A 21,939-nucleotide genomic window follows, 5' to 3' on the forward strand; every position below is an offset into this window, starting at 1 on the left:
AATAAATTTAAGACAAAAATTAAAATAATAAAATTTAAAACACAAAATCTCAATACACAAAAACAAATTTATGTAAATTGAACAAAAAGGAATAAAATTATGAAAAGATTTACAAAATTGGGAAAACAAATTATTATGGTTAGTAGAATAACAATATTCTTATTGTCACTAATCTACTTAAATTTGAAATATTGTCTTAGAATTTTAAATTTAATTAAATCTTAAATCATGTCTTAGAAAAAGAAAAGAAAAATAAAAAAATAAAAAAAAAAAAAAAAAGTTAAATAAAAAAAGGGAATCAAATTTAAATCACTTCAAATTTTGACAAACAAATAATTTATTCATTTATTCATTCATTCATTTATTCACTCATTTTTATATTTATCAACATATCCAACTAAATTGTTTCCAAAGTTCATCAAACTCATGATTTAATTATTAATTTCAAATAATAATTAAAAAATAAAGTTTAATTTTGACATATTATATTTCTAGATCTGTCAGGGGGTAGAAGTTTCAAATTTCTTTACGGATAGATTTTACAGAGTTTTGCATAATTTTACATTTGATTTTAATTGTATGATAGAATTTGGATTAATCAGGACTAATTATTGAAGAGGAGTCATTTTACTAACATTTTTAAGTGTAGATTTTATTAAATTCATATTACAAATTTTCAAACAAAGAAAACTTTCAGATATAAGATTATCATAAATTAAATCAAAGTATTAGTTACAAACAATAGAAGTTATTTCACGTAACATACTTCAACTTTACAACCTACATATTTAACTTATTTTTCACAAATTTAAATCATATTAAAATGTCTGATATACTACCAATTTCCTGTATATCTTGCAGAAGAAGAAAGATTAAATGTAACAAGAAAAAACCTTGTGATCAATGTAATAAAAGACAATTAGTTTGTGAATTTCCTGCTACATTCAGAAATATAAAAATTACAGAAGATGATTTTAAAGAGGTTGAACAAGAAACTAATAATCAACATCAAAAACTTAAACAATCTCCTAAGAATATAAATGATCAATCAAGAATACTACATAATGTTTCAGATCCACAACATCAGCATCAACAACTACAGCAACATCAACAACAACATCAACAACAACATCAACAACAACATCAACATCAACACCATCATCAACATCATCCACAACATCAACCACAACATCAACATCAACACCAACATCATCATTCCAACATACTAAGTCACCAACACAGTCAACTTCAACATAATCAACAACAGATACAGAATCAACAGCATCAATTAAATCAACAACAGATGAGAAATCATGAGTTACAACAAAGTCTTCTAAATCATCAAAATAATCAACAACAACATCATCACTTACATCCATCTCCAAAACCATTAACTCAAAATTTAAACAGAACTAGTCAAATCGATGAATCAGAAAGTTCAGGTGGTAGTTCAAATTCAATTTTACAATCATCTTCAGAATCAGCTACAAATTCCATATCAACAGATCCAACATCAGTTGATTTACAAAGTGTTAAAGGAGTTGATAGAGTTGGTGATAGTACAGTTTCACCAGAGGCAAAATCAGATACAAATTCAAATTCTCTTGAAGGTAATTCATCAGATTCTTCAAGTACTCCTGCAAATTCAGTAAGTTCATTACCAATACATTCATTAACATCAGTGCCATCATTTCAAACAAGAAGACAGGGCAATGAAGCTGATAATTTCGTAATGATGAAAGAAAATTTTGATATAATGAGAGCTGCAAATTCACAATTATTAGATGAAAATAGAGTTTTAACTCAAAGATTAGAAGAAGTTTTACAAAGAATTACAGTTTCTGATTCAACCCCTCCTTCATCTTCATCATTAACTACTTCATCAAGTGGTGTGAATTCAAATGCAAGTAAAAAACAATCATCAACAGCAAGCACATCAAGTGGTAATAGTGGTGCTAGTAGTGGTAAACGTGATAGAACATCAGATTCATCATCAGAAGATTTACCTTATAAAAAGGAAAAAATTGGGTTTTTTGGCCATTCAAAATCAAGTTTCCCAAATGATTCAGCTAGTGCAAATCAAGGAATGTATTCAACTAATTTAAGAGATGATAATGGAACTCAACCAAAAGAACTGTCAAGTAACTCATCAGGTGGTAGTAGTGGAGATGAAGTTTCTCAACAAATTACTTCAGAACAACAACCATTACCAAGAGAAATAAAATCAACTCAACAACAAAGAAAAATTCATAAATTGAAAAGATCTAAAAATTCAGTTTCTGGTCATGGTGGTGAAACAAATATAAATGATTGGGAAAAAGATATTGATGCTTATCATTATCAAGAAACTATGAAATCAAATAAAATGACTGAAAGAAGTTCAAAGAAAAAAAGATTACCTATATTACCATCATATTTATTAAAGTATGAATCACCAGATATAAGTACAGATTCAGATACTTATCAAGATGTTTTTAGATTAAATTTTGAAGTAATTATGAATTTAGTTTATAAATTTTTTGAAAGAAGTCCATTTTATAGAAGCTTTATATCAGCATCACACGTGGTTGGATTTTTGAAAAATTATGAACTGATCAATGATAGAGATTGGGATAATGATGATGATTTATTATTAGTTTATATGATATTAAGTATATCAATTCAAAGATTGAGTCCAAAAGATTTCGTTGAATTAAATTTATTACCAGCTGGTTCAATAAGTACTTGTACAAAATATAGAAAATATTTAACAAGAAATGTTTTACATAGAGGATTTGAAAGATTAAGAAGTGGATTAATTAATGAATCTTTAATGTCAATTCAATCATATATATTATGTACTGAATGGTATTTCTTGGAACAAAAATATGAAGAATGTTGGACAATGATGTTTCATACTTGTTCTATATCATATTCTATTGGTTTACATATTATGGGAAATTATAGATTACAAGATGTTAAACCTGGTAAACAATTTGGTAATTTAATTAGTGCTACTGCTGAAGATTCAGATGTTAGTGATAAAAAGGAATCATCAGGTTCTGAAGAAGATGATAAAACTCAAGATGAAGAATTAGATGCAAGTAGGTATAGATTATGGTTTGCATTAAAATTTTATGTTTCAGTTATATGTTCAATTTTTGGTAGACCAAATCCAATATCTGTACAAGTCGGAATGTATGGATCAAATAGTGGGTTAGGTTTTGATATACCGAATAAAAAAGCTCATATATTATTTAAAGTTGGAGTTTCAGAATCTTTAAGATTATCAAATTTAATGTTGATTGAAAATTTTATGATTGATTTTACATTACCTGATCTATTAAACTTATCACAAAAGTTTGATAATGAAATTGAATTATTAGAAACTACATATGATGAAGAGATACAAAATAATAGTAGTAGTGGAGGTGATTCAAGTAGTGATGAACAAATGTCAGCTTCAATTAACGATGTTGATTTTTTAATGACTGATGATTTTACAGGTAAAGAATTACAAATTTCGAATTTAGATTTATTATCAGATATTATTGTATTATATATTAATAATGCAAAATTATATGAACCATTTATTAGTAAATTTGAAAGTGTCGACGGTTATGATAAAATAGTCAAAAGTCAGATAAAATCTGTATCCAAGTTCTTAGTATTACTTAATACTTTTGTGGAACAATTTTTGAAACAATACATTAATGATAATTTAAGAGATGTTATTGAAGGTGGTAATAGTAATACAGGTAGTGAGGATGATAAACAACATTCGGAGAACAGCAACAATAACAACAATCATACATATCAAGCATTGAATTTTGGACCTGTCAAATTTGGTAAATTATTCAAGACTTATTATCCATATCTTAATTCATTTATTTGTCAAGGTATAATTGTTGTATTTACATTATTACATTATAAATCAAAAGATTTTGTTGCAAACGATAATTCATCAGATTTAAATAATGAGTTTTTATCATTAATTGAGAACAACTTAAATTCTTTATTAAATTTTGAACAAAGATTATCTACCAAATATATTACAACTTCTAGAATGTGGTCATCAAATATGGTTTATTTAATTAATAGAGTTTTAAATCTTATTAAATTATTACATGAAAAACAAGAAGATGAATCAATTGCAGAAGAATTAAGAAATAGAAAATTAAAATCAACTTCAAAATCTAATGAATCAACTCCTGATAATTTACCAACTAATTTACCAATTACAACTTCTCGTGGTAATTTATCATATTTATTAAACACAAATCCATTTGGTGATCCATCACAATTTGAATATCTTAATGGTTTCCATTTAAATGATCCATTTTGGTTAACGGTACCAGATAATTTACCATATTATTTAGGTTCACCTGGTGAAGATATAAGACAACAAAATAGAACTATAGCTGGATTCAAACAATATGATCCACAAGTAAGAAGTGATAGTATTAATCAAAGATTAAATAATAATTCAAGTACTGGATCAAATTCAAATTCAAGTAATACTTCAAATACAAATACTTTATCACAACAACAATCAGATATGTTTGGATTACAAGGTTATTCAAATTGGAATGATGTAAATAATATGCAAGGAATGAGACAAACTCCAACAAATACTTCATCATCATCAAATAATACTCCAACTGTTAGTAATACTTTAAGTTCAGCTTTTAGTTCTCGTAAAAATGGTCCATTATCAGCTGGTTTACCACCACCAATTTTAACACCAACAATTCAACAACAACCATCTTATCAAAGTGCTGCCCCTTCACAACAACAATTACCACCATTACCACAATTACAATCATCAGCAAGTATAAATCAACCAAATCCTCAACCACCACCACCACAACAACAACCTCAACCACAACAACCATCACAATATATGCCTGGTTTTGTTGGAGGTGGATATATGTTCCCACAACAAATTAGTTATAATCCAAATCAATATTCTAATGATTATTATAATCAGTCATTAAAACAACAACAAAATCAACAAGATAAAATGACTGATTAAAACTTTAATGACAATTGTTTTTTATGTACGGTATAGATGTTTCAAATTTTGGAGAAAACTTAAACATATAATAGTATTAGTTAATGACTTTTTCAATATAAGATTCTACTTTAATTCTTTTAATTTCCATTCTTTATTCTCTGATATAATCGACCAAGTATATATTTAGAAATTAAAATTAGGTTGGACTGTTTAAAAGCCACCGATAGTTAAGCATTTACAATACAAAATTTTGCGAAGCACACCAAAAAATTCATCATATCTCAAGAGACGTTTACCTGACAAACTAATTACTTATACAAATTACATTCAAATTTGCTCAAGCTATCAATTCAAATAAATTTAATACATTCTTCAAAGAAAATTGGAAAATCTTAGGATATCCTCCTCCCATGCTAGAGCCAAAATTTCAGAATTTTTAAATGTAATTTGTATGGTACAAAAATTCACATAAAACAAATTGAAAAAAAATTGTATTACAACGTTCTATATTGTTCAATTCAACTCTATATAATCCATTAACGTAAGTAAGCATAGCTTACAATTTTAAAGAATTCAACACATTCAATTTTTTCTTCAATATATCCAAAGTTACTCCATCCAATTTATCATAATCTTCATTCAAGATAAATTGAATTCTATTGAATTCTAAATTTAGAAATTTAAAATTCTTAAATTGTAAACTTTCTAAAATTGATTTATAAAAATCAACAATAGAATCATCAACTTCATCGATTTTAAGATAGATTTGTTCAAAATTCTTATTGTTTAAATTTCCTGAAATTAATTCATTTATTTCTGGTAATATTCCAGCATCTTTAGTTAAATCACCATTAATATCTCTTGATAATCCATAATATAAATTTATAGAATTCATTAATTTATCATACCTTCTAACATCTCCATTATAAATAATTGGTTTTTGTAAATCATGATTTTTAAAAAATAAAACACTTGGTAAATTTTTAATTTGATAATGACTTATAATTTTTTGACTTTCTTCATCATCAACTATAATTTCTGCAAATTTTAAATTAGGATAATCTTTACCAAATGTTTCTGATGATAATTTTTTATATAAATGTTCGAAGTTTTGACATGCATTACAATATTCTGAACTGAATAAAACAACAAGATTTTGATTTGTTTCAATTGCCTTTTTGAACAGTTTTGAAGTTAATTGAATTATTTTATTATCTTCATCTTCAATATTAACATCTCCATCTTTTGACAGTATCGGTTGAATTTTTCCGTCATTATCAACAACATCTATTGGTTTATCAATTTGTTCATCAATGTCTTTATTTAATCTAATCCCACTTAATTGTTGAATAAAATTACTAAAACTTTCTAAATCTCTACTACCTTGAAATTCAGTATATTTCCCACTATCATCAAAAAATAATAATGTAGGATAACCAATTTCAACATATTTTTTACTTAATTTTTTACCATCTTTATCACCATTTATTTTTAAAATTTGAATTTGAGGATAATCTTGAAATATATTTGATAATTCATCTATTGTTGGAGATAATTTTTTACAATGTCTACACCAATCTGCATAAAAATCAACAAATGAAAATTTACCTGGGGTTTTAATTAATTTTTGAAAATTTTGATCATTTGCTTGTATTATTTTTGATGATGAATATGATGCTATTACTAATGAAATAAAACTGAAAATATATAGTACTATTGATAGTAGTTTCATGTTTTTATAGTATGATGTTGTATAGCTAGTTAATTGATCAAATCAAGCTGGGGAACGAATCGCAATATTGTTGAATGTTTGTTTGTTCAAAGATATAGGTTAAAGATCAAACTGTTAATAATCTTTATATACTATTGTTGAAATATTCGTATATAATTAATAAGGCACCAAACTAAAACGGTTATAAAAAAAGTGCGTAATTCATTCAGACAGCGAGACAGCGCGTTTTATGAACTACTACATTTCGGAGTTTTAAATTTTTTAAATTTTAGCGGATTAAATTTAATTTGGACCTTATTTGATTAGAAACTTTAAAGGGATAATTATTTTCAACCTTAATAAGCCGTTACAGTTTGATTTCAATTCCTGCGATAATCAATCTCTTTGTAATAAATATTTATATTTGCAAGATAAAACTATAAAATCGTATAAGGGAACCTTGAAAAATCTAAGATTGAAAATAAGAATTATTATAAAATAAGCCATCATGATACCGTATGCCCTCTAGTTTCTAAACAATTCACCAGATATCAAGTCACAAATACTTAAATTCATAGTTCAGCAAAATAAAAAATTAAATAACATTATCTATATCACATCAACCACCCCACCTAAAATCTTAATTAGCAACAACATTACTAGCTTCCTTTCTTTTATCTTCTCTATAATGATAATTAACCCATCTAAAACCCTGACCCAATTGAGCAATTTCATTAACAAAATGACAACCAAATAATAAATAATTTTTTGGAGTAACAGCTAATGAATATCTCATAAATACTAAAGAATATAAAATTAATGAACCAGTCATTGGACCTGAAATTAAATCAGGATTTTTTTTTAAATCCATTATTGCTGCTATTGGAATACCAAAATTAGATACTGGTCCCCAAAAATGGGTTGTACACATATATTTTAATGATTGTTTTGAAAATAAAAAATCGAAAAATTTTTTAGCACTTGACATATTGAATATATTTATGTTGATGTAACTTAGGTGATATATAGAATGTTGAAGTTTGAGTAAATTATATAAAGTATAAGGTCTCTTATAATTTAACTGTTTAGGAATGAACAGTTTAGTATAATTGTTGATCAAAATTGAAAACGAAATATTTAAGTTTATACAAAATTGAAATCTAAATTGAATAGTTATATCAGTATGATCAAAAATTGATTAACGAATAAGTTGAAGAATATTAAAGTGGTGAATAAGTAATTGATGACTTAAAATACAACAATGATTGGTTTAAAATATTTTTATTATCTCGGTATTTGATGGAATAAGTTAAGTATTGAATTATATTTTAATCTAAAATGATAGTAAATTTTTTTTGTTGAAATTTAGGAACCCCAGTTTGTAATAAAAAAATTATAAATTAAATATATAATAGAATACGTACAAATTGAAAAGTAATTAGACAATATATATTTGTACCAATAATTTCACATTAAGGTCAATCGCCAGAGGACGTAATGTAGAATGCTCGTGCAATGGTGATACTAAAGCATTTTTATTTGTATCCTTACCAAGTACCTATAAATTTGAACTTTCTAATATTTTGGGTTTCAAAATTTTATAACCGATTATGAATAATTATCTATAATTTCGAACCAACCATATTTAGTGAGTTAAACTAAATCACGAAAGTCTTTATGCTACGACTTCAAATTTTTGGGTATCACTCTATTGAGAGATGAATTTTCAGTATATACAATATATATTTCTACAATTTTATTCAACGTTGAATCATCATGAATAAAATTTTTTATTATCTTTTAAACAGTTCTAAATACAATTAAATACTTTTTCAACTTATTCTAATTTATTCTTATTTTTCAATTTTTCAATTTCATCAACAGTTTTTTGAAAATTAGGAGTATTTTCAAAAACAACTTCTTTTTCAGGATTTATAGTAACATAACTTAAATAATCTTGTGGATTTTTATTACCTTCAAACTCTTTCGTATTTAATTGTTGATAAGTTGGTAAATTTTTAATTGACTTGGTGGTTGATTTAATTGATGATGATTGAATTAAAATATTTCTTGGACCTATAATTTTAACAAATTCTGAATTACCTAATAAAAAAATATTTAATTTAGTTTTGCTATAATTATAATAGTACCTAATACTTTTAACAATATTACTTAACACAATTAAAGTTTTTTGATATGAAATTTTAATTTGATCCCATGCAGTTGGTTGAACTAAAACTGGTTTATTTGAAGGGACGGCTTCATTACTCAAAATAACAACTTCTTTAGGTTTTTCAATTTTTAATTTATCCAAATTAGCAATAGTATTTAAATTAGTAGATAATGAAGTATCACAAACAATACAATTTTCTAAATCAAAAGGTCCATTTACAGTTATAGCCAATATGGATTTTTTATTTATAAGAATTTCTTCACCTTCTGCCAAATTTAAAGAATAAATTCCACCATTACCAATTAATGCAATTTGACCTCTACCACTAACAAGTTTATAACCTCTATTTAAAAAAGATTTTAATCCAGTTTCAATCCTTCTAATGTTTAACTTTTTAGATAATTGTTTTGATATATATTTTGGAATTGAATGTAATGTTATTAATAACGAATTCCCAGTATATACTTGTATTGAATTATTTTGTAATACTGCCCAATCTGTTTTACCATCAATTATCAAATTAACAAACGTATTTTGTTGTGTTGTTTTAGTAGAAAAACTAACTAATACCGAGAAAGGAATAGTTGATATTAATTTTTGATAAGTTTGAATTTTTCCCCAATACCATAACAGTGACCAAAAATGAGGATATTCTATAGTATTTCTAATATTTTGAATATGAGATTTATTATTTATATAATTTTTTAATCCATATATTGATAATAATGAACCTCTTTTTAAAAAAATGGGCACTGATGGTGGTGAATCTATTGATAATATTGTTGGTGGGATTCCAATAGTTTTAAAATGAGCAGTTTCTATTGTTTCATAAGGAACTAAAGTATCTACATTTTGAATATTTTCTAAATTTGTTGTTGTTTGATTTAATTGATCTTTTTCTTGATCTTGATCTTGATCTTGTTGTTGTGTTGATATTTGATTTATTGATATATAACGTCTTTGTTGTCTTTGAAATGTACGTAGATTTAGCACTTTTGAGTGGTTTATAATGTAATTGATACTTCTATTTCGTATCATGACGAGAAGTTGGTGTAGTTGTGGGATTTTGATTAAATTATGGTTTAAATTTCGGTTAATTAAATTTAGGTGAAAAAAAATTATTGTTTCAAATATTTGCGACCAATTGGTTGAAAAATTATTATATTGTTGCAAAACAGAGATAAATTAATTAAACAATAAAGTTTTACCAGTATTAACGGAAGGTGATAAAATGATAAATTAGTACTAATAATAGAAGAGAGTCAATTTAATATACATTTTATTCAACAATAAACAAACTAAAAGAATAAACAAACTTAATAATTTTAAAACTCAAATGATAAACAACAATGCGATTGGTAATAATTTTCTCAATTATAATAATGATACTAAATTAACCAAGTTTAAATATTCATTTGTTAACTTTGTTTTTGCTTTTCAGTAGCAATTGCATCTTTAATAAATTTAAGAAATCTATCACCATAAGGTTTTGAAGGTATAGCTGATATAGTATCTTTAGGATAAGCAAAAGATTTGAAGAAAGTTTCCAACCTTTTCTTTAAGGAATAATCAGTTAAAAAATCAATTATACTTAAATAATAAATTTCTCCTAATGGTAAATTTTCAATATTTGTTGCTCTTATACCTCCATCATGACCATAAAAAATATATTTTGATCTACCTGGAAATACATCAGTTGGTAAATCTTGTGATCTATCTAAATCTCTTGGATTTGTATTTATAATTGCTGATTTATCAGTTGATTTTGGTTCATATACTGATAATTTTGTACCTAGATCATCATAATTACCCTTTTTAACATCATGTATACCCAATAATAATGAATAATCCATTACATTAACTTTTTTCAAAAATTCAACATCTTTTTTCAATTGATCTAAAAATAATTTTCTTTTATCTGGTCCAAATTTAATTTTCTCTTTATTTTCTAACCAATTTAAATCTTTTAATGTATACTTTGATAAATCATGTTTTTCTAAATCTTCTGGTGATACTTTAGTAATTCTACCACATGTTGAACCTTTTAAATCATACTTTAAATGTATACCTCTATGAGGTGGGAAAATATTATTCATAACTATAAAATGAACTTTTTTAGATTTTCTACCAAACATTGACATTTTTATTCTATGTAATCCATAAAATTGAGATAATAATGAATTTGGATTATTTTTAACATGTAAATAATATGGTTTTAACATTTTCATTAATCGTCTATGTTCTGAATGATGTATTGTTTTAATAATAAATCTAAAATCTCTTGAATAGTAGAAAAAGCTTCCAGATTTACCAGGTGATCCCAATTCTGATAAAATAACTTTTGCTGTGATTGAAATTAAGTAATCAGCTTGATTGATTCCAAAAATATTTCGTAAATCTTTAAAAACTTCAGGACAATAATCTTTAAATTTAAAATCAAATTTAGAACTTGGTGTTAATTCACTACCTTCGAAGTTAAAGTTTAATTTTTGATAATTTTTAAAATCTTCATCATTCAATTGTCTCATAACTCCTGATAACCTACTAACTGCAACTCTTATACCGGTCAACATATTATAAGCCATTACAAAATTTGCATGACCTTCACTAATTTTATTTCCAATAACAACTTTGTCATCATCCATCATGTTGTATTTTTGTCTTTTATGATGATGTTTTTTATTGAATAATGTATCATGATGTGTGGTTGATGGTTTTTTAGTTGGTGCTGGGAAAGTTTTACTTTGTTGTGGTCTTTCAAGATTCAATGATTTTCTTGATAAGTTTGTTGATGCATCAATACTAAACTTAGTAGTTTTGTTATTATTATTACTTATTTGAGATGATGTTGATGATCTTTTTTGTATTGGTGCAGGTGATGTATGTCTACGACTAGTAATGGGTTTGTCTAAAGAAACATTTGTAACAATATTGGGTTTACTTGGTTGATCTTTTTGTTCATTTTCTACATTAGTAAGATTTGATCTTGATAAATTAGATGACTGATTCTGATTTTGTGAATTTGATTGAATTGGTTGCGGTTCTTTTTGTTGTTGAGAATAAAATTTATTATTATCAAATTGGGGTGGTGAGTTTTTGATAGTTGAGTTATCATTGTTATTGATTTCGTTTGATGTAGTTGAAGATTGAATAAAATTGGGTTCTGATTGTAGTGGACCAATATCATTATCTAATGAAACTCTTGATGGTTTGATATTAGTAGAATCAGACTTATTGTTGAAATCATTAGTATGAAATTGTAATTGAAATTGAAATTGAGGATGTTCACCAGACGGAGTATCAATTATCCTTGAATTAATTATAGTAGGTTGAGTATTGGATTCTAATTCATCATCCAAATTATCAATTGATGATGGTGTTGTATCATGAGATAAATCAGAAACTTCTGACCTTGAACCTTTAAATGAAGTTGGTGTTGATGGTGAATTATTATTTTGATTTTCATTATTTATTAATTTATGAGGACTATGAAGTTGATTATGATTTTCCAATTGTAAGTTATTTGAACTAGCATTTTTGATGGCATGACTATGTAATATTGGGTATTGATCATTTGATTTCGATGATGATAATGAATTTGATTGATTCAATAAATGATTATCTTCTTGTTGCTTTAAATTTTTCGAAGTTAATAATGGTAATTTTACAGTCTCATTTGTTGTTGTAGATTGTGAATAATTTATAGTTGATTGAGCAGAATTGTTGTTGTAAATTGATAATGAATCATCAGGATTATGATAATTTTGATGAATTTGATGATTTAAAGAATTTTGATAAGAATAATTATCATCTTTGTTATTATAATCATTTAATACTAAGCCATTTGCATACGTTAAAGATGATTTTATTGATGATTTTTTTGGTTTTTGATTAAGATAAGTAATACCCAGTGTTAATTCTTCATTCAATATAGATTTATCATTCCCATTTGTTAATGATGAAGTTGATATAGAATTTGGTGATAAATTTGTTTTGATTGGATTTAACGTAGGTGATGAATTTAATAAATTTGTTTTACTACTCCCCTTTTCCGTTGAATCTATTTGAGAAGTTGTAGATAGTTGAATCATATTAATATATAAAACTTTTTACCTTCTTTGTTGATGTTGTTATTTATAATGTATTATAATGAATTTTGTTATGATGATTTGAAATTAAATGCTTTTTATAGTTAATTAATTAGTAAATTCATAAATGTGGTATTGTTATTATAAATGTATATATTCTGATCCTTGATTTCGTTAAGTTAAAAAGGTTTGATTAAGTCCTGTTGATTAGAACTCGATAATTAAATTAAAGAAATTTTGGTTGCCTTTTTTCTTTTAAATTATTGATAAACAAAAAATTTATTTTTTAATTTATTTATGTATTTATTCTATTATTATTATTTCTTTTTTTTATTAACTACTAAACTTATTACAATACAAAATTTGAAATTTTCAAATTATTTAACTTTAAAATTAATTTTTTAAAATTAAAACTAATAATTCAAATGGAATAATCAATTAATATTTAATATTTAATATTAATGAATGATAATAATGATAATATAGTATTGGTAATTACTATATAAAGAAGTAATACTACTACAAATCAATTTATTTATTAATGATTAATATTAATATATCCAAGAAAATATTATATAATATTTCTGTGATTATTCTAATAAATATTTATCCTTTTAACAAACGTATATTATATAGTCTAATATATAATTAGAGTATGAATATATTATAAATGACGTATAATAAAATTATTATTAATAATTGAACTTTATATTATTAGCTTATTATTTATACTTGACTAATTTCTTATTTGTTGAATTTTTCATACGGCTGAGTTTCAACTATGCTTAGACGATAATTTGTTCACAAATTTTATAATTATTGAAAAACATATCAAGAAAAGGTTAATAATTAGAAATATACAATTCTAGAGTAATTTAGAATATTCAGAGAATAGATCAAAATTGTTGATTTTGTAACTTTAAATATCCTCTATTTTTCCATACTAAATAAACACAAAAGAGTTATCAAATTACACTTCGGAATTGAGACTTCTTCTTTGTTTTGGATGATTGAGTTGTATGAATAAAGAATAAATATAAAAGATCAAAGCCAAACAAATGTCTAGATGTAATATAGTTTCGCTATAACATTAGTCCTTCCCCCCTCCTCCCCCTGTATAAGATCCAATTAACTTTTTTCCTGTATAAGATGTCCAACTAATATTTGGTATAAAGAAATTAAGTACTAGACTGCAACCAAAAGGGATAAAAAGAAAAGACCAATAAATCATTTACAAACCAAATTCATTCAAATTAATTTGTAGGCTTTTAGCTTTTTGAATATTTGCCAACAAATATATTAATTTTTCAAGGAAAGATTAATAAGATCTATTGAAGATTTAAATTTAAATAGTATGCATTGGATCTTGATTTGATTGAATCTAAATCTCAATCTTATACGAAGGGCTAAAAATTACAATCATCTATTAAATGCAAAAATTTTTTTTTTTCCATATCAACCTAAGTACAAGATCATAAAGATAAATTTAATATTATTAAATTTTTAATGTTTAAATGATAAAATTCTATATTAAGTTGTAGCCAGACTATTCTAAGGCTTTAATTTAAAATTTTCACATTTTAAAATCTCGATCGATCCGATTAAAAAAATTATTTTTCCGAAATCTTTTTGTATTACTAAAATTATTAATTACATAATAATAAAGAATAAAGAATAAAGAATAATAATAAGAATAGATTAAATAGATAAGTTTAAAAGTTTATAAGATATCTTTATTTATTCTCATCCACATTGAAACGGTTTTTAATTAATTCCGTTTCTTATTTATTTATTCATTTCATTTTATTTATTTGTTCAATTGTTCATTTATTTAGTCGATAAATTTATTTCATATTTATTATCAATCATTTTATTATATTATAATTTATTTTTTACATCATCATCATATATTCATATATTTAGTATTTCATTTTCAAGACAAGAACATAGCAATATTAATTCAATTCAATGACAATATTAAACAAGATTCTTAATTTAAAATTATCAAATAATGATAATACATCATCAACATCATCAACAACTCCAGAATCAATATCATCTCCATCAACACCATCATCAACATCAATAGATCAACATATTATAGATTCAGGTTTTGAAATAAGTGATTGTTCAGAAACTTGTGAAGATTGTACTTTTCATTATCCAAAATCATTAAAATTTGAAGAAAATGAACCATTATGGCATTCTACAAAACCTTTTGGTTTACATTTAAATATATCAACTGGTAAAACAGATTGGCCTCATGATGCTACTGGTTTAAAAGGTACTTTATCAAATAAAATTGCAAATTGGGCTTCTGAAAAATCAGGTAAAACAAGTATTGGAAATATTAAAGTTACTTGTTCTTCTTTAGGTAATGATGAATTATTAATTGATGATGAATATATTCAACAAAAAAAGGGGGATGTTTTAATATTACCTTATTTTTTATGGATAAAAGGAATATATATTGATGAAGTTGATGAAATTTTTAATAAATTATTAAATATAATTGATGAAAATAATTTATATAATAAACAAACAAATCAACAACAAGAACTTAAATTTGAAACAATAAAACAACAAATTCCAACAATTATAGAAGATGAAAATAAAGCATATGTATTATTTTGTTCTCATAAAACAAGAGATAAAAGATGTGGAATAACAGCACCAATAATGAAAAAAGAAATGGATTTATATTTAAGAGAAGTTGGTCTTTATAGAGATTTTGGAGATTTAACTCCTGGTGGAGTTAAAATTGCATTTATAAATCATATTGGAGGTCATAAATTTGCTGCAAATGTTATTATATATTTGAAAAATACAGGTCAAAATATTTGGTTAGGATTATGTAAACCAAATAATGTTAAACCAATTGTTGATCAATGTATTATTGGTGAAGGAAAAGTTTGGCCTGTTAAAGTTAGAATTTTACAAAAATTTAATCCAATTGAATGGTAATCAATCAAATATTTGGATATATATATGAGGTTTTAAAAATGAATAGTGTAGATCAATTTTATTCAAATTACAACTTATATAAGTAAAAACAATAAGTACCTAAACAAATTATAGAACAATTAATAGAGCTTTAATACATGATTTTATAATAATCCAATAGACTATCAAATCAAAGTTGACAATTTTCTTACAAACATTGATTTTATTTGATCAGTAATTTTAGATCTAAACGATAGCTTTAAAACGCCTTAATCCGAGAAATGACATTTCTTGCTTTAATGGAAGTCAGGATACTAATAAATACGAACCCAAGTATTCTTGAAGCAATGTATAATTTACTAAGGCTTGAATCAAATGTATAATATCTATTTCTCATGTTAAATTTAGTGACTTCCGGACTATTTTGTTAATAATAGAAATACAAGCCGAAGATCCTGTTCAAGTTAAGTAATTTAGTTGTAATTTTTTGGGGTCACTAGAGGTGAAAACACAGCATTGACTATTTGTTTGCTTAACATTTACGTCTACCTTCTTCAAATGCTAACATTAGTCAAACATGAACTTTTAAAACAACATAACAGCATGCAAGGATGTACAATTTATGTTCTACTAAACCTAAAGACTTATAATTGGTTCAATTTTTGCCAAAACCGTATTATTTCAAGCTCAAGAAGAAGAAATGTTTAACAGAATTGTCAATTATTTCAGAATTTGAATAAGACCGTATACATTTTAGGTTTTGTGTAACATATTTGTTTTTGTGTGATTTTTACCTGAAAAATGTGTTGACTAAGAACTTCAATATCTCAGCAACTATTGAATATACACAGCTAAAATACGTGATATAGACTCCTCAAAACAAGGGCTATCTAACGCAATGCTCAGAACGTCAAAATCCCAACATTTTAATATTTTCGTACAAAATTAAAGTTACACATAATCTAGAAAAAAACTGACATACCCCTCCTTCATTTGGGAGCGTCAATTGCAAATTTATTAGGGGAAAGCATATCAAAAAAATACCAAGTTTGCAATTTCAGCAAGATTTCCAGTTTAGCACTCTACACGAGTTGTAAAGAGGTCAACTATATATAGATAAGCTTAATGGTAAATCTATAAGGTTAATAAGTTGTAGATCAATTATAGTCATTGTTTGAGCATTCAAATAGATCCATTTAGTTCAATGAAAATGTAGAACGATTTGATTTACCAAAACTGATCACCAAACTTGAGAACATGAATAGTAAGAACAAAAGGACATTCAATTTCATCCCAGTCAATGATATAGATACTTTACTTTGTGCTAAACTGAAAGACAATGTGAAACTTTATGGATATTTAATTTGAATATGCTTTTGCTGCCCCCTAACAATTTGCAATTGACTTTTTTGGTTATTCTGTACTGTTAATCAAGTACACAATCAACAAAAGATCCTTTTACTATTTCTTCACCCAGCCAGTAAGTATAGTAAAGTATCAATCTTGATTGTTTTGGTTGTTTTGCTGTAGTTGAATCTGCTTGTTAATAAAATTTAAAAAAAAGTGAGTATGAAGTTATTTACGTACCGAGAATCTCATATTGACTAATTTATTAGTGAATTTTTATCATTTGACTAATGCTTTTTAGTCTTCAGCTGATTGATCGATCAATTGATTGAGTGGTTGTTGTTTGAAAAGAAAGATATGTTATTAAAAGTTATAAAAAATTTTAAAATTGATATGCTTAAATATTGCAAAACAATAAGTAGTGTGCTATTTCCAAAATATAAACTATAATAAGAATGGTTGCAAAATAGTTTCAGCAAAATAATACTTACAATGAGAATAATTAAAGACTTATAACTCTAAGAATTAATGAACTATTGTTCATTAGGCTCCATGTAAACATTCAATATCCGAAAAATCCAGAACCTGTGCAAAGTAAAAGACAATTTAGTATTTATATTAACCAAGTATACTCAAACAATAGTACATGAAGAACCAATAGAGCCAACACCAACTTCTTTAGCCTAGTTACCTTTACCAGCGGCTAACTTTTCAGTACTGGTCCCTGCGTTTTTGTTGTTTGCTTGTTGTTGAGCAGCCATTTTTAATATAAAATTTAGTGCCTACTATTGTAGTTAATTTATTCAACTTGAGCCTGATTGAATGAGGAAATAGAATTGCATTCATATTTTATTAATTTGACAAACTCAATTCATCAAAAATTTTAACTGATAAATACATTACATTAGCCAATAATTGTTTTAGCAAAACGTTGTGATGCAGATTTAGCTCTTGTTCTCAACTAAATTTTAATTTTTCTTAATCAGGACTTGACAATAAAGAAAATACCCCAACTCAATCAAGTCCTCATGGACAATTTGGATTTTATTGACAATTGACAATTTAATGAAGGTGGCGTGTTATTGTTCTTTGATCGCTTTAGACACTTAACTATCATTAATAATCGACTCTGATAATATCTTACTTTTGTAATACCATCTGCAACCTTATTCATTCTCAGCTTGAATGGGACTTGACAATAGATGATATATGCCTTTGATCATAAACATGTTAATAGTCAAGATGATAAAATGAAGTGTCCAATATTTTGTCTTGATCATCCAGTCATTAAAGTATACTTTTAGAGATCTATAATTCGTCCATTAATTAGCTGTAATCAGCAAAATTACGTTGAACTCCTTGCATATAATATAATTGTTGAGAGTAGACCAGATTGTCGATAAACATTTTAAAAAGCTTTAAAGGAGATATCTTTCTTTGATGACACTGAAATGTCTCTAACCTTATTACAACGGCTTTTGACTAAAAACGATGCAGTATTTGACCATACTAACGCCTATGATGGATCAGGAGTTATGCCCCAAACATTTTACTATGTAAATCAGTGCTCGTAAACTCGTATGCCATTTACTGGATATTCTCATAGGTATTTGATTGTAGATTTGTTGAAAAGTGTTGATAACTCTGGAAAGGATAAACACATGCGGCTTGAATTTTTCAGTGATTCACCATCTGGCTTCTTCAAAATTTTATACCATAGTATTCAAGTTGAATTTACCTAAAGAATATGAGACTTGTACTACAAAAAGTGAAGAATGCTTCAGTAACAGTGGACAATAAAATCATCTCATCGTATGTTTTAACGGAGATCTACAGATCTTCAGATCTAGTTCCCCACATTTCATCGAATGGATACTAACTAAATCCAACAGAATAGGTAATGGTTTAATGCTATTAGTCGGTATTTCAACTTCAGATACACAAGAAGATGTATCAAAGTTAAGCAAGAAAATACTATCATTAAGAGTTTTTGAAGATATAACGAAAGAAGCAGGAACAAATACAGAATGGGTAGGCAAACCATGGTCAAAATCAATAAAAGATATTGGAGGTGAAATATTATCTGTTAGTCAATTTACTTTATATGGTACTATAAAGAAGGGAAGTAAACCAGATTTTCATAAAGCTGCAAAAGGTGAAGATGCTATAAAATTATATACTTTATTTTTAGATCAATTGAAAGATGGATTGGGCAAAGAAAAAGTAAAAGATGGTGAATTTGGTGCTATGATGGAAGTAAATTTACAAAACTCGGGTCCTGTCACAATTGTTTGGGATACACAAGATTCAATATTATAGAGTTGCATATGTAAGTTGAAAATGATTTTACATTATAGACAATAGATTTTTGTAAGTAGTACCCATAATAAAATGTTTAGATTCTGATCAACTAACAGGATTAGTATGGAATCTTACTTATTGTAAGCATTTTTATATGAACAACTTTTCTAATATCTTTATTTATTAATTAATACAAAAATCTACCTATATAGCATTACTTACACAACTAAATGGTTTACCATACAAACTAGCTTGGTAAGACCAAATAATACTTTGAATAGTAGCATATAACCCTGGTCCCAATATATAAACACCCAAAGCGAAAATAATAATATTTAATATAAATTCACCTTTTTGAATTAAAGAAGATCTTTTGAATAATTCAACATATCCAATTTTTACACCTTCCTTTTTATAATAATATAATTTTCTTAATTTGAAATAAGCTAATGCCCAAAATATAAAACCAAAAAAGCAATCAAACAATGAACTCATTAATGATAATAAATCACTGAAAAATGGAATGACTTCAGCTATAACAAAAGCAACACACCATAATACAAAATTCAATAAAATCCAAACACCCCATCCAAGCGCTGTATGTTCATTTCTATGTCTACTTGATTTGTTAAATATTTCTTGAAATAAGAATTGTGACGAAACATTACTATACAATGAACCCAAAAATAAAATAGTAGGCAATGCAAAACTGAATGCTATTTTTTTAAAATTACCAGTTAATGAACCAAATGCTGGTGCTGTAATATATGCATTACCAACATAAACATAAACGATAGATCCAGCTAAAGCGAAAGTGATTAATTCACAAATAGTAACAACAATTAAAGCTTTTCTAAATTCTCTTGGTTTTTTCATTTGTGAAATGAATGAAGGATAAGTAATTTGTCCAACAAATGTATAAACAATGTTTAAAACTGCTGACATTATATCAACGTATTTTGCACCAGGTGCTGGCCATGCAGTCCAATGAACTGGAGTTGCAGGATCAAATTTATAAGGGTGAGATTGAATACCTGCAAATATCATTGCTAATAAAACTGCAATAAACATAGTGACTGCTGAAAAATATCCAACACCAGACATATGACTAAAAGTTCTTGGTAACGATAATAAAAAACATATGATTGCAGTTACGACTCCAAAAACAATTGAACAAATTGTAGTATTATCACTAATAGTATTCCAATATTTTGCACCAACTAAAACATGTAAAGCTTGAATCAAAGTATTGTTTAATAAAAATGCAGCAGCGGTAGCGTACCAGACCCATTTTGAACCGAATATTAAATGTTGACCAATATCACATACATTAGTTAAATGAGGATAAGCTGCACAATAATCAGAAATAATTAATCCAGTATAAAGACACAATAATGAAACGATAACTGTAACTATTAAACCCAAACCTAAACCTAATACGGAATATGACCAAGGAAATGACATTATAGCTAAACATATATATTCACTAAATAGTAACCCTGCGGTTTTCTGCCATGAACAATTTCTATAATTTATATTATTTTGTGCATCTTCATCTAGTTCCTTTTGTAGAAATGAATCTGGGTCAAATGATGATATATCTGATTGTTCAGATAATTCCAATTTTGAATCTTTGACTGATGATGTTGACATGTTTGCTAGAGATTCAACTATTTATGATCTGACAAAGTGTGACTTATTGATGAAAAAATTAGCTAATTTCGTACACCATAACTTCTGGGGAAGATCTTATCTTGTATTTATGTAAAAATAATTTATTGTAAATAAAAACATCTATGGAATTTCCAACTGTTAAACATGGTTAAGATCTTAACCACCTTGCATCAAATTCTATTGTTAATAAAATTTTTTTTCAAAAGAAATAACTTTTTTCATTTAATTTTCTTCATTTGATTAAATTTTAAGATCTTATACATCAAATAATTATTAATTATTCGTAACTAGTAACAAAAACTGAATCTTTTATTAGGTACTGATAATAAACTATGGCTAATGAATATTACGTGATAGCAATCCGTTATTTTATCGCCTTAATTTTTAGTTTAACTCAAGTTTCTTTTAAAAGGTTACGTCAAGTCTTCTAAATCCAAAAACGTCTTTCATTAATGGTATTATTCACGGATATATCCACCAACTATCTTATTAATTGATCTCACAAGATAATTAAAAAGAAAAAGGCGTACAAATTTATTTTAGAACTCGTAAATGCAAATTGAGCGTTTCATAATCGATATCCACAATTTTTGAACCCTTGTGAACTAACACAATTGGACTTTGGTTCCAAATATCTTAAAAATTTGTGCAACAAATTGTATCAATTTCGCCCTGAATCTTTTTAGCAAAAATGTAGATCTCGTAT

At 25.9% G+C, this 21,939-nt stretch overlaps 8 protein-coding genes across 8 annotated transcripts; 3 read left to right on the forward strand and 5 right to left on the reverse strand. All coding sequences in view use genetic code 12, as the record gives it.

The window, feature by feature from the left end:
- Positions 1 to 823: 823 nt before the first annotated feature.
- On the forward strand, positions 824 to 5,014 carry KGF54_002627 (Zn(II)2Cys6 transcription factor; the record flags this gene model as incomplete). Its single annotated transcript, XM_051763127.1, has 1 exon — positions 824 to 5,014. The coding sequence occupies one exon, from the start codon at positions 824 to 826 to the stop codon at positions 5,012 to 5,014; it is 4,191 nt and encodes a 1,396-aa protein (XP_051619998.1).
- Positions 5,015 to 5,552: 538 nt separating this feature from the next.
- On the reverse strand, positions 5,553 to 6,728 carry KGF54_002628 (uncharacterized protein; the record flags this gene model as incomplete). The annotated part of the gene is made up of 1 exon (XM_051763128.1): positions 5,553 to 6,728. One exon carries the CDS (start codon positions 6,726 to 6,728, stop codon positions 5,553 to 5,555), a length of 1,176 nt encoding a protein of 391 aa, XP_051619999.1.
- Positions 6,729 to 7,347: 619 nt separating this feature from the next.
- KGF54_002629 (pyruvate transporter) lies at positions 7,348 to 7,695 on the reverse strand (the record flags this gene model as incomplete). The annotated part of the gene is made up of 1 exon (XM_051763129.1): positions 7,348 to 7,695. The coding sequence occupies one exon, from the start codon at positions 7,693 to 7,695 to the stop codon at positions 7,348 to 7,350; it is 348 nt and encodes a 115-aa protein (XP_051620000.1).
- Positions 7,696 to 8,544: 849 nt separating this feature from the next.
- KGF54_002630 (uncharacterized protein) lies at positions 8,545 to 9,918 on the reverse strand (the record flags this gene model as incomplete). The annotated part of the gene is made up of 1 exon (XM_051763131.1): positions 8,545 to 9,918. The coding sequence occupies one exon, from the start codon at positions 9,916 to 9,918 to the stop codon at positions 8,545 to 8,547; it is 1,374 nt and encodes a 457-aa protein (XP_051620001.1).
- Positions 9,919 to 10,298: 380 nt separating this feature from the next.
- MSS4 (1-phosphatidylinositol-4-phosphate 5-kinase) lies at positions 10,299 to 12,971 on the reverse strand (the record flags this gene model as incomplete). The annotated part of the gene is made up of 1 exon (XM_051763132.1): positions 10,299 to 12,971. The coding sequence occupies one exon, from the start codon at positions 12,969 to 12,971 to the stop codon at positions 10,299 to 10,301; it is 2,673 nt and encodes an 890-aa protein (XP_051620002.1).
- Positions 12,972 to 14,936: 1,965 nt separating this feature from the next.
- On the forward strand, positions 14,937 to 15,932 carry KGF54_002632 (uncharacterized protein; the record flags this gene model as incomplete). Its single annotated transcript, XM_051763133.1, has 1 exon — positions 14,937 to 15,932. The coding sequence occupies one exon, from the start codon at positions 14,937 to 14,939 to the stop codon at positions 15,930 to 15,932; it is 996 nt and encodes a 331-aa protein (XP_051620003.1).
- Positions 15,933 to 19,005: 3,073 nt separating this feature from the next.
- Positions 19,006 to 19,577, forward strand: KGF54_002633 (D-aminoacyl-tRNA deacylase; the record flags this gene model as incomplete). The annotated part of the gene is made up of 2 exons (XM_051763134.1): positions 19,006 to 19,070; positions 19,151 to 19,577. The coding sequence occupies 2 exons, from the start codon at positions 19,006 to 19,008 to the stop codon at positions 19,575 to 19,577; spliced, it is 492 nt and encodes a 163-aa protein (XP_051620004.1).
- A 186-nt stretch (positions 19,578 to 19,763) lies between these two features.
- Positions 19,764 to 21,212, reverse strand: KGF54_002634 (uncharacterized protein; the record flags this gene model as incomplete). Its single annotated transcript, XM_051763135.1, has 1 exon — positions 19,764 to 21,212. The coding sequence occupies one exon, from the start codon at positions 21,210 to 21,212 to the stop codon at positions 19,764 to 19,766; it is 1,449 nt and encodes a 482-aa protein (XP_051620005.1).
- Positions 21,213 to 21,939: the final 727 nt, after the last annotated feature.

This window comes from Candida jiufengensis (genome assembly GCF_024610255.1).
Source record: "Candida jiufengensis strain CBS 10846 chromosome Unknown scaffold3, whole genome shotgun sequence".
NCBI lineage: Eukaryota > Fungi > Ascomycota > Pichiomycetes > Serinales > Debaryomycetaceae > Lodderomyces > Lodderomyces jiufengensis.